The sequence below is a fragment of the Sceloporus occidentalis genome, unplaced genomic scaffold, assembly GCF_023333645.1.
Source record: "Sceloporus occidentalis isolate IW3139 unplaced genomic scaffold, rSceOcc1.0.p SCAF_24, whole genome shotgun sequence".
In the NCBI taxonomy this organism is placed as follows: Eukaryota; Metazoa; Chordata; class Lepidosauria; order Squamata; family Phrynosomatidae; genus Sceloporus; species Sceloporus occidentalis.
Genome location: NW_028317004.1, coordinates 8,669,378 through 8,681,511, shown reverse-complemented (window position 1 = coordinate 8,681,511; position 12,134 = coordinate 8,669,378). Strand labels below are relative to the sequence as shown.

The 12,134-nt window shown below is 37.7% G+C and overlaps 1 protein-coding gene across 1 annotated transcript in view; it reads left to right on the top strand.

Moving 5' to 3' along the window:
• The window catches only part of LOC149300581 (intermembrane lipid transfer protein VPS13A-like), a 72,063-nt gene that overhangs the window by 14,422 nt on the left and 45,507 nt on the right, over positions 1 to 12,134 (top strand). The window contains 23 exon segments of the mRNA XM_089485091.1: positions 97 to 156; positions 593 to 673; positions 1,170 to 1,227; positions 1,468 to 1,595; positions 2,104 to 2,210; positions 2,695 to 2,866; positions 3,003 to 3,065; positions 3,475 to 3,595; positions 4,169 to 4,263; positions 4,641 to 4,783; positions 4,983 to 5,184; positions 5,416 to 5,530; positions 6,080 to 6,216; positions 6,439 to 6,571; positions 6,684 to 6,801; positions 7,535 to 7,717; positions 7,807 to 7,844; positions 9,635 to 9,807; positions 10,528 to 10,684; positions 10,776 to 10,855; positions 10,952 to 11,011; positions 11,231 to 11,384; positions 11,757 to 11,873. Coding sequence (XP_089341217.1) covers positions 97 to 156; positions 593 to 673; positions 1,170 to 1,227; positions 1,468 to 1,595; positions 2,104 to 2,210; positions 2,695 to 2,866; positions 3,003 to 3,065; positions 3,475 to 3,595; positions 4,169 to 4,263; positions 4,641 to 4,783; positions 4,983 to 5,184; positions 5,416 to 5,530; positions 6,080 to 6,216; positions 6,439 to 6,571; positions 6,684 to 6,801; positions 7,535 to 7,717; positions 7,807 to 7,844; positions 9,635 to 9,807; positions 10,528 to 10,684; positions 10,776 to 10,855; positions 10,952 to 11,011; positions 11,231 to 11,384; positions 11,757 to 11,873 — 2,695 coding nt within the window.

Sequence of the window (12,134 nt, the reverse complement as noted above, 5' to 3'; positions counted from 1 at the left end):
TTAGGTCAATGTATAATAAATTCTATGCAACCATTGTATTTTGCATGTTCTTGAGATTGTACCACGAATATTTTCTAATATGTTTATTTCTTACAGACCTCAGATAAAAATTGGAATCCATGCTTACACGATGAGTCGGCCAAGTTGTTTTACAAGGTACCGGTAGTTGTTTTAAAAGTCCAATCAAAATGATTAATAAACACATTGGCACTGCCATTCATTAAAGAATTGTTGTTATAGTGAACAGTATGTTTCTTTGTCTCTTGATGGGCTGGCCCAATGGACATTTTCCAGTTTCTATACGAATACCAGTGGTATTTTGGTGTTGGATAGCCTTTTCCTAAATCAAGAGGTTGTCTATCACCACTGTAAAATCATTATGAAACCTTGCAAACCACTATAGCACTGGTGTTACGTCCACATGTAACCGAGAACGGCAGTGGGAGTCGCATAAAGCACTGGGTGGTGGGGCATGTCGGGGTATGTTTTGTGAAGGGAGGGCTGGCACTTCTGTAATGAATCGTTGAAGAACGCACATTTTGTAAAACTATTGCACGTTTGTATGTGAAATTATTTATTTCTATTCTTGCAGCTTATACGACTCGATAACTTGTTCGCCTACTGGAATGTGAAATCGGAGATGTACTATTATCAAAGTTGCGGTGACGCTTTGGTATGTGCCATCAAATATATACAGGAAGAGTAATATGTATAGCAACATGTTTACCTTTGTATTATACATCATACAAGAAATGAGATGACATACAAAATCCACAAAAATGGATACCAGACGCGATATTAAAGAAATCCACTGTGTACCAACATGTTGGTTGGAACAATATAGTTTTCCATATGTTTTTTGAATAAAAAAATATATTTTGTATACCTTGTTTGTTTAGTAGCAGCATGACATTCCAGACAAAGCTAGCCTTTAGAATCTTATTATACGCACAGCTTGAAATTCAGGATTCTGAGAGTAGGAGGATGGAAAAAGGTGTTGCATATAAAGGGTAGTAGATACCTAGAATAGCTTTCCAGTGGAAGCAGTAGATGATTTAACAATAAAGCAATACAGTGCACGGTATAAAGCTGTCCTGAAGAAAAAAGGTTTGCTCTAATGCTATACTACAATTCTGTGCCACGTAATAAATGGAAACTGTGTTTTCTAGGATATGCTGAAGCATGGGGTTGCTGGTCATAACATGATTCCAGAAGGTTACAATTTTGGTAAGTGTAAAAATGAAAGACCCACAATATATTGTTAATTAGTACCTGTATGTAGAAAACCAGTCCTTGAAAATGGTGTATGGTCACCAGACCTGGTCGGGAGCGCAGCCGTGTTTCGTAATTGCTGGTCGGTGTATAGAAAGAAAATAGTACCAAGAAATGTTGTCACCCTTTACTTTAAGTAATGAAATTTAAGCTTACATTATTATCATCACTTCTATAATTATTTTTATTTTTAAGTATTTCGTCCAATTTCCGGAAGAGCAAAACTACGTATGAACCCTCGTTCTGAATTCGACTTTTCTTCACCCAAGATAGACTTGGATGTAAATCTTCAGGATATAGCGATTGAGTTTAACAAACCACAGGTTAGACTTTTGTGGCTGACTGACTTTCAAGGAAGTAGCAAAGATTAGCTTAGTAACGTTAACTATTCTTGCAGAGAAAATTAGCATAAACTAGTGTTTGAAGGCACGCTAAGCATCCTGTGAGTAAGCAGTGAAAAGGCAGGATAACATTCTCATTTCATTGTACAGCCATTTTTAACCTGTTTGTGAATAAGGGCACAGAACATTCAAATTTTAAGTGAAGATGTAAATGCAGTGGGGTGTAAAATAACTTTTATTATACTTTTTTTTTTCATGCTTTTTTAAGAAAAATAACATCCTCCTATCAGGCTAGTAGTATCACAAATCTTACCTGCTACATAACTTGTGTAGTCTTCTCCACGTTAAGTTACATGTTAGTGGAAGTAGGGGGATAAGGTGAATTCATAGCAGTGGAAGGAAATATATTCCCCGACGTACCACCAAAGTCAGTGTCTAATGTATTATTAAAGTTAGTTATATTGTTTCTTTTTTTTGTTCTGTTCGCTAGTACCGCAGTGTTATGGAGCTTTTGGAATCCATTAACATGATGTCTCGAAACCTTCCCTACAGAAAGTTCCGACCGGATGTTTGCGTGCACAACAATGCCACGATATGGTAGGCTACAGAACTGTACAGAACTAATTGAGCCACCAGAGGGGTTGTTGCAGCTATTGTGATTAAGGGCGCACATCCACGTTTTCACAATTAACGAAGTGTACTTTAGTAAATTTTCAGTAAGAGTAAGCAGAAAAATAGATACATTTCGCATTTTCTAACTCTATTATCTTGATATTACATGCACCACTTTGTGTGCAGTAAAATGCAACGGAGTCAGTACAAAATAGATCCAAGTATTCGATTACTACTACTAATAACAAATCATTTTGTAATCGAAACTGTTCTTTTAAGCCATTATTATGTCTAGGTATTATACTTTTAATAGGTATTCTTATAATAGGTATTTAACATTTAATTCCCGGGCCACTGATCTAGGATCTGTTACTCTCTATTTGTTATGTGTTTTCTTAAGAAATTAATTTAAAATCTCTATTTATGGAATGGCATGGAAGGCATTGTTAATTTTTTATTTTCTTAATAGGTGGAAGTACGCAATAACTGGTATCCTTGAAGTAAATGTTAAACCGGGGCTTCACATGTGGTCATGGAAGCACATTCGTAAGCACAGACAAACAATTAAACGATACAAAGAAATGTACAAGTCGACGATCACTTGCAAGAAACCTTCAGCGGACATACTCCATATGAATGAGGTTCGTTATGGTAGAATAAAATCATTATTTTGTTCCCTTTTGGTGTCTGTTCTCCTTGAACAGGTTGTCCAGTTATAGCAAAGTCACAGTCCAGTGTGCTTTACCCTCCATGCTTCATATTTTGTTTATTTCACAGGAATATGAAAAGACTTTGGACATTTTCAGCATAACGTTAGCAAGGCAACAAGCAGAAGTGGAGGTAAAGAAGAATCCGACAAATTCACTTTGAACTCACTGTTTGGTGCTCTTTGGTAACCAATTCTGTTGTGTTTTCAGCCAAATAAAGGGTGCTTGTTACTTTGAAAATCAGTGGCCATAATTTGCTTTAAGGTCCTCTTAGAGTTCTAGAAACCTGTGCTCGACCTCTAGCATGAAAAGTCACCCAATAGTAGGGCCTGAGCCTTTGTCATTGATTGCACCTGAGGAAGGGACATCTAATGTTTCGCTAAACAATGTCTAGTGCCAGAGATGCCCAAGTAACCAGGAAGAATATATATATTGTGTATACATAAATATAAATTTATTAAGGAAATATTTTTATAAATGTATGTTTCCTAGGAAACTGCTAAATGTCACTTTTTTCTTATCTTTTATTAAAACCCGTTTAGGCGTGCAAGTCTGGTCTTAAAATATACAAACCAGGAGCTAAAGATGAAGAGAACAAGGGATGGTTTGGATGGATGTGGGGTTGGTCTGGTGAAATCTCAGCGGAAAAAGTGGAGACTGGAGGTAGGTTGACACCCAGAGATGTTGCCACCTGCAAAAGTCAGAACAATGCCCTTTTGCAGGCGCAATCCCTTCTTACATTAACACACTCCATCAAAATACATTTCCAGCTTCACAAGCTGCTTTAGTCTCAACATCTTGGACATTTACTTTTGCTTGGTAGAACGAAGGATGCAATGTTACATGAGCAGACTGGTAGCTCTTGAGCAGGGCTGAAGACAGGTGCCTGATATTGTTAACAGGGCTTTGGATCAGAGGCATGTGTGTGTTGCATTGGCGGTAGTGTGTGTTGTGGGGGTAGGTGATGTCAGGGACCAGGGGCCACTCACTTTAGTTGCCCTGGGCCAAAGTGTAAGTGTCACATGTTAGGGAAACTTATAAATTAAGACTACCTATAGATTTGTACTTTTTCTTTGGCAGTCAGGAAAAACTTGAATGGGGAGAATAAATAGACTTTGAGAAATGCTTCCAATGTGGAGGCCAGAAAGCAGAAACCTCTAAAGGATAGGTTTGTGTCAGGCATGTGTTTTTGACCATTGTTACAGAGGTTAATGACCAAACATCATTGTCTTAAAGGTATTGAAGGACTAATGTCACCCGAAGAAAAATCCAAACTGTACGCAGCGATTGGATACAGTGAAACCGCTGTTGATCCAACTTTGCCAAAATCAGTAAGCTACTTTTTTTAAAAAAAATTTAATTTTTAAAAAAATTATTATTCACAAATCTTGTGTTCTGCATATTTTTAGATATGTAGTGCTAATATATTTACTTACATTATAACAAGGGGAGGTAATAGCAGGTAATGCAGTATACTGATGTTTTGATTGAAGTACAATAGGTACGAATACATTATAAAAGGAGGTCCCTGTCCTGTGGAGCTTGCAGTCTCTGTCTAAAAGCTTTCAGTCTATTATAACCTTTAATTTATGTATGTATATGTATGTATATGTATATGTTTATATTTTAAATGGGTTCTGTTGATTCTGAGAAGTTTTTTCGTGAGAATGTGGTGCAGAAATATTGTTTGTTTTGTTTATTTCTTTAGTATGAAGCCATCAGTATATGTGTCAAACTTCTGAGCATGTCCTTTCAATTACGAGAAGATAAAGGAAAACCAGAATTGATTAATCTGGCCATAACTGATCTATGCACAGTGTTAAAACAACGACCGGGAGGGCAAGCACTTCGGTAAGCAATGCGCATGCATTGAATAGGATAATCACTTTGCTTATTAGAACATCTTTCCAGGGATTCTATAATCCAATAATACTTGTTAAGACTAGATATTTCTGTGTTGTTGATCTTGTGATTTGACCATTTCTTGGTTTGTGTCTATCAAGGTGGTAGCTGAATATCCTAACTCGTAGCCCTTATTCTACAATTCCAGGTTTGAAGCGCAGATTGGTACACTTGAGGCAACAGGCGCGCCCCACGGAAAGTCGGTTCCTTGTCTCCTAACATCCCGAAACATTGTCAAGGACAACAGTGTTTCCCTGTTAAGCCTTATGTTTGAGACCAATCCACTAGATGAGCTTGCTGACCAAAGACTTCGAGTGGAATCTTTGCCACTTCAAATAATATATGATGCAGTAAGTACTCTTTCAAGTAAGACAAATATTTATACTGTCTTAAGGATAATAGTGACACAAAGTCAATACTTTAAAATGTGCTTAGCATTGACCATTATTAAGCATTCATATCATCTATGTTGCAGAACACAGTTATATATTTATTATTATTTATTGTTTTATATAGCGCCATCATATATGTTATATATGTTTATCTTTGCTATACCAATATGATTTTTTTCCCCATCCTAGAAAACAATCAACAGTTTAGCTGAATTTTTCCGTCCACCACAAGATGTCCATCTTGAACAGCTGACCTCTGCCACTTTAACAAAATTAGAAGAGTTTCGGGATAAAACATCAACGGGTAAATTGCATTTTTATGTAATACTTGCTCTGTTAGCATGTCATTGCAACCCTGCCTTCTAGAATGGTTTGTAATATGTCTATTAACACTGAAAGAATTCCAGAGCCTCACTGTTTGTTCTGTAGAACCTCTTTGTTTGCTTATGATTGTACCAGTTAGGACATCACACTTTAAGTGCTTCATACGGCGTGCAAATGTTTTTACGGATCAGAAAATAAAAATAAACATTCATTTTCAGTTTTACTGCTCAATTTTACACTCTACATGGGGCTTCAATTATATTATATTATATTTTCTGCCCCGTGACCAGGATTTCAGCTGGAACTGTCTTCCGATCATTAGTGTTTTTGAAAACATTAAGAAGTCAGAATTTATCTTCGTTTTCATATATCTCAAAAGTATACACCCTTTACAGCACTGCTGAATTGAAAATGCTATATTAATCAGTAAATAATAATCACACATTCTCTGAAGAAAGAGTATAGTAATTTGACCACTTTTACCTGCATAGCCTTGTACTTAACAATTCTACATTTCTTTTTATTCCAGGTTTACTGTATGTTATAGAAACACAGAAAGTCCTTGATTTGAAAATCAATCTCATGGCCTCCTATATCCTTGTTCCCCAAAATGGAATTTATGAGCCTCAGTCAAACCTAATCATTCTGGATCTTGGTAGTTTAAAGGTGAGGCATGATGTTATGACTTAATGCTTAGTTTTTGTAGCTTGAGGGTGGTAGCTCAACAAGCATCTTCCATCTATTGTGGGGTTCTCAAGAGCCAAGATGATACCCAGCGTACATACGCCCCTATATCTCTACTTTTCTAATCTAACCTTTGCTTCTTAACCAACATTGAAAGTTACCTGATATGGATCTTAATGGTCTACCAATCTTATTTTTTTTAAGATGGAGAGCATAAGTCGCGTAGACCTTCCACGACTGAAAATAGGGCAGAGCAGTCTTGAAGACATTATGTCACGTGCATATGAGAGTTTTGATGTGCAACTGAGCAGTATTCAGTTGCTTTACAGCAAATACAGTAAGTACTCGCATTAAGCAGTGCCATAATGCACAAAATGGGGGGAAAATGCAGATTGTTTTGTTCATACTGGTAGCTTAATAATTTTATTTTAATTTTTTGAATTGATTAGATGAAGATTGGAAGAAGGCTCGCAAACTGAAACACTCGCCTCAGCATATCTTAGAACCAATGGATCTGAATGTGGAGTTTAGCAGGGCTATGGTCGTGACTGACTCCAGGATGCCAAAGTACGTATTTCCGGTCTGAGTTATTAAATATTTGAGATCATCCGTGGATATTGAGAGCGAACACCCACTTCCTTTCTTCCTGTTCAACACGCATTAATTGAAATCTGGTCCTTGATCAGAAACTTAGAATTTAATGGCAAATAAGAAGTAAGATGCAGGTCTTAAACAGGCCTTGATCTTGTCTTGCAATCCCAATAGCGTTGTAGCTATCCCATGCATGTTTAAATTCCCCCGTTGTATTAGCCTCTACCATGTCTGATGGAAGGCTGTTCCATTTATCTACCACCCTCTGTAAGTTAAAATATCCTTACATCCTCTGACCCTCTAGTTTCAGACTGCTTTGAAAAATAAACTTCCCTCCTGTAATAGAAATGTTTCTATCACATCTTCCCCATCTTTTCTTTCCTCCAAGCTATAGAGATTGAGTCTTTCCATTCACTGTTTTGGTCCCATAGCTGCTAAGTGTTGCGTTAAACAAAAGTGGTTGTTACTTTTGCATGCTTCCAGCAATTACCAATTACATTGTATCTTCTAGGGACAGCAGTGCCCTTGTTTTATCGTGGTGCTCCATATTTCTCTCTCGATAAAAGTTGATATACTCTTAACGTCCCTTACTTTTTAGTTATATTGACCTGTTTACTTTTCGGCAGCTGCCCTTGGTAGCGGTTACTTGTGGATATTCACACCTAACGGAACCAGTCACGGTTATTTATTCTGATTTCTCCTGAAATAGGTTTAAACTGTTTGGACAGCTGCCATTACTCTGTGTACGTGTATCGGACCAAAAGCTGAAGGGTGTTTTGGAGCTAATTGACAGCATTCCCAAACCAGAAAATCCTCCTGATCCATCACCTGCTACTAAAAAACTTTCAGTTAGTATTGTCATGTTGTTCCTATTCTCCACTGTATCTTAGGTGTTGAAGCAAGTGATTTTAATGCAGTTGTCCTCTTTATGATCCAGGTAAAAAAATCTCCACGGAATAATCCACAACTGCTGACGAGAAGGCCTCTTTTGGTGGAATATCATTCAGTCATTGAGTCTGGTAAATTGCGTTTCGGGCCACTTTTATTTTGATCCTCTAGGGAAAAACATGCCTGTATGTTGTCCTCCTGAAGTCTCATGACTTTCAAAAAGTCTCACTGTTTTGCCTCTGCGTCCATAAAGGGCCAACCAAACTCCTCACACAGCAGACACTCACTGTTTTTGGCCCTTTATAATACATAGTGAAGCTGGTGAGTTAAAACTGCACTTCTAAGAATAGACGCCATAAATAAATTTTTACCTGCTAACAGGCCCGGACTGGGACAAAAAATAGGCCCGGGCATTTAAGCCCGAGCAGCCCATTTTTATTTATTTATTGTTAAAGCCCACCCTTAATGTACCATCTTTGCATTTACTCATTCACACAAATCATTAACACATTCATTAATGCAGTCTCACAAATCATTCAAGCAATTCATCCACACATGATTTCATTATTGTCATACGCATTCACACAATTCATCCACACATTTATTCATTCATTCTCATACGCATTCACACTACCCCCTCTCCCCATCATATCTGCCCCTTCTCACTATGTACCCCCTCTCACTATCTATCCCCTCTCCCCATTTCTCACTATCTAACCCCCCCTCTGCCCCTTCTCACTGCACCCCCCCTCCCTCACCCTACTTACCTTGTTGCCGGAGCAAGCAGCAACCGGGGCAGGACCGGACTGACTGGGCCTATGCGGCCTCTACGGCCGCATTAACGCAGGGCATAAGGGGAACCTGCCCCTTAAGCCCGCCGCAACTGCGACTGGGTCCGCCACTCTAAGGGGCCGGGAAGCCCCTCTTAGGGGTCTGCAGCCGCACAGGGCTTACATTAAAACACCGGTGTTTTTTTTTTAACTTTATTTAACATCCTCCATGTTAAATAAAGTTAACAAAAACTTTATTTAACATGGAGGATGTTAAATAAAGTAAAAAAATAAATAAAAAAAACCAAAACCCCGATGTTTTAATTTAAACCCTGTGCCACATGGTAGGGGGGGCCCTGGTGGGGGCTTCCCGGTCCCTTAGAGTGGCGGACCCGGTCGCAGTTGCGGCGGGCTTAAGGGGCAGGTGCCCCTTATGCCCTGCGTTAATGCGGCCGTAGAGGCCGCATAGGCCTAGTGAGTTCGGTCCTGACTGGGCCTATTTTAAGGTAGGGGCCCGGTTTGCCCGATGGCCAGTCCGGGCCTGCCTGCTAAGCTGCCTTTTTCCGGTTTTCGAGCGTTGTTGTAGGGTACACTATAGTATACATGCAATACCCCTACTTTTGTTTCAATTACTCATGCTATTCCTATAGATTGTAGGCCCTCAAGTGGGGCCCTCAAAAGCCCACCATTCCTGACTGGAACTTGGTGTAAAAGTATCATAAGGCTAGATGGCAAGCATACGGGCAGCAGGGTTTGTCTGTATGTATTAATGTATGTTTGTTATGTGTGTTAACTGCCCCGCTTAAATTGTACAGCGTAACTTGTTGGCGCCTAATAAATAAAAGATAATTATAATAATGTAAATCTGGGTGATAAACATCCGTGTGGAGATACCTGCCACACTTGAATGGAGATTAATAATTATTTGTATCCCTCCCTAAATAGCCATGTTAATTATTACACATTTAGCTTTGTGTAGTTTAATACTTAAGTGTTAAGGAGGCTTATGGTGACTATTCTTTGGTCTGTTTTCCTACACTAATACTGTGGCTTATGCTGTTATTATTATGATTATTATACATACATCTGTGTTTTGGAAACTATTTTCCAAATTTTTACGTTGTTTTTGGTTTCATCCTTTGCAGATTTAGATTCTGAAGACATATTTTACGACGCACCCACTAGCCCTGTGGAAGATCTGGCGAATTTCAATTTCTCTAATAGTTCACTGACTGGAGTGGACAATAAGAAGAGGAAAAGGCTGACAAAGCAGGAGTCTTTGAAAAACATGACTGAATTTCAGATGAGATTTGAGATTCCAAAGGTATGTCAGTTCCGCTAAGCATTGTTTTCATACAAAGTGCATTATCTTTGACACAGAAACCTTCTTGATTGACTGGACAACCAGAGTGGCTTCAAATTGAGCATATCCTTGTTTCACATATCTAGGCATTTAATGCCTGATATAAAATATCCATTCAGTGCACTTTAATAGCAATTTTACTACCTCAAAGCCATTTTATTTTTGGAGAAAAGTCTAAAATCAAATTTTTTCTATTTTGTTTTTTGTAAGACAGGAAATGTTTCTATGCGTGTTTAAAAGAGAATCTAAGTCTAGCATGACAATTATTGAATGATACTTTCTGAATTGTTGGCGCTATATAAATAAAAGATAATGGTAATAATAATATAAACTGTAAACAGGCTGATGTGGGAGAAAAAAATGCTAATACCAGATGTAAATAAGGATTCATAGCTTGGCTGACTTAAATCCTATGACTTTTTATTTTATTACTTCATTAGTACTACCGGCAGTGTACATTCGCCATGCAAATGACATCACTATTCAATAATGAAATAGAAGCTTGCTGCCAATTTTTCTATCGGTTCCATGTTTCATTACTTCCCTAAATCCTTACTGTTTATAGTCTTCCCCCTTACTGGAAACTAAAGAGAGTTCTCGCTTACATGATTTAGGAGCGGGTATAGATATGATGGTTTTAGAGTATGAGAGTACCTAAAACGTGTTTCTTTTGAATAACAGGTGATGCTTCAGTTGTGTAGCCTCTCCGAAGATTGTGAGAAAACGGTTCTAAATCTAGAGATTTTGGGACTGGGTACAGAACTTAACATGAGAACATTTGATATGTCAGCAAATGCCTTTCTGAAAGAAATAGCTTTACATTGCCCCCAGTACACAGGTAATTATTATTTACTATCTTACAAGCACTATACATACTAAAACCCAATTCATTTTAAAGGCTTAAAATATTTTTTTCTTTTCTTATGAAGATGACGAAGGAAAAATCGTTTACATTATCACAACCTTGGACAACACCACAGATGACCTTTTAATTCTGGAATATGTAAAGGTCGGGAATAAATACCAGTTTAATATAAGTATAACTACCCTTTGATATGCTCTTATATCGCTTAACTGCTTATGTTTTATTATAATTTTTTTATAGGCTGACATGAATGGACCAGAATTTTCAACCGTGTACAAAAATGTAGAACAACTAATTAAGGTAAGTACTATAATGTAAACTGGCTTTAAAAAATGAAATGTTAAAGAATAGATAAATTATCAGTTCCTACTTTTTTCTTTTTCAAAAAATCCCTTTGCTTTCGGTCCCATCAGAGACATGATGGAATCTTAAGAGCATCCCTAAATAAAGTGGTGAAAACTAGTAATTTATTACATTATGAGGGATTTCACATACGTTAAACTTTCCGACCTTCCACAGGTGAACTTCTCATCTTTGGACGTCCATCTGCACACAGAGGCTCTTCTAAACACAATGGGCTTTCTGAATAACCTTCTACCAACGTCCAAGACCAACGAAGCTGAAACATTGCTTCAAGAGACTGAAGACAGAAAAGAACAAAAGAAGGCAATAAGTAGGATTTTCTTTTAAGAAGGTTTCACTGACGGAAACACATGTTTTGTGAAACACAATTGACCCACACTGTTGATGACATATAGCTGTAGGTAGTGTTATTTGGGAACACGTGCCACACATAAGTACCAAAGCCAAGAAATAATACCTCCTTACAACATTCCAAGTAAAAGCTATGGAGAAAAAGTCCTCTAAATTCAGCGTTTGAAGCAGGCATGCGGATCATTAAACATTGTTTATACACACCCTTTGTGTTGGGTAAAATGGAAATGCACCTTCATAGCAAAGCCATATCCACATGGGGTTCATGTGGCAGTATCACAATGTCACATAGATGATATGGGTAATATCTTGTCTCTTTCATTTTGTACAGCACGGACTCAATCAAAATACGATGATGTGATAAATCTTCATGTGTGTGCAGAATTGTCCTGCTTGCGTGTTTTTATCCGTGAACAAAAACGTAGCATTTCTGAAATCAGCATTGAAGGTAAAAAAAAAAGTTTTGATTTTCTATGTAGAATTATTATCCGTACGTAATATTATCTACTGGAACAGAGGCTCAGATTTTCCTCACATGAGTAGAGAAGGATCGTTTTTAACTTGTTCTGCCCTTCTTTTATATTTTGTAATCCTGCATTATCGGACAGACCTTCTGCACTTTGGATTGCTCTTACTCTTATGTATATATGGAATACTGGTTCCTATGAGGTTCTCTCTAAAAGTATAAACCAGATATTTGACTGATTTT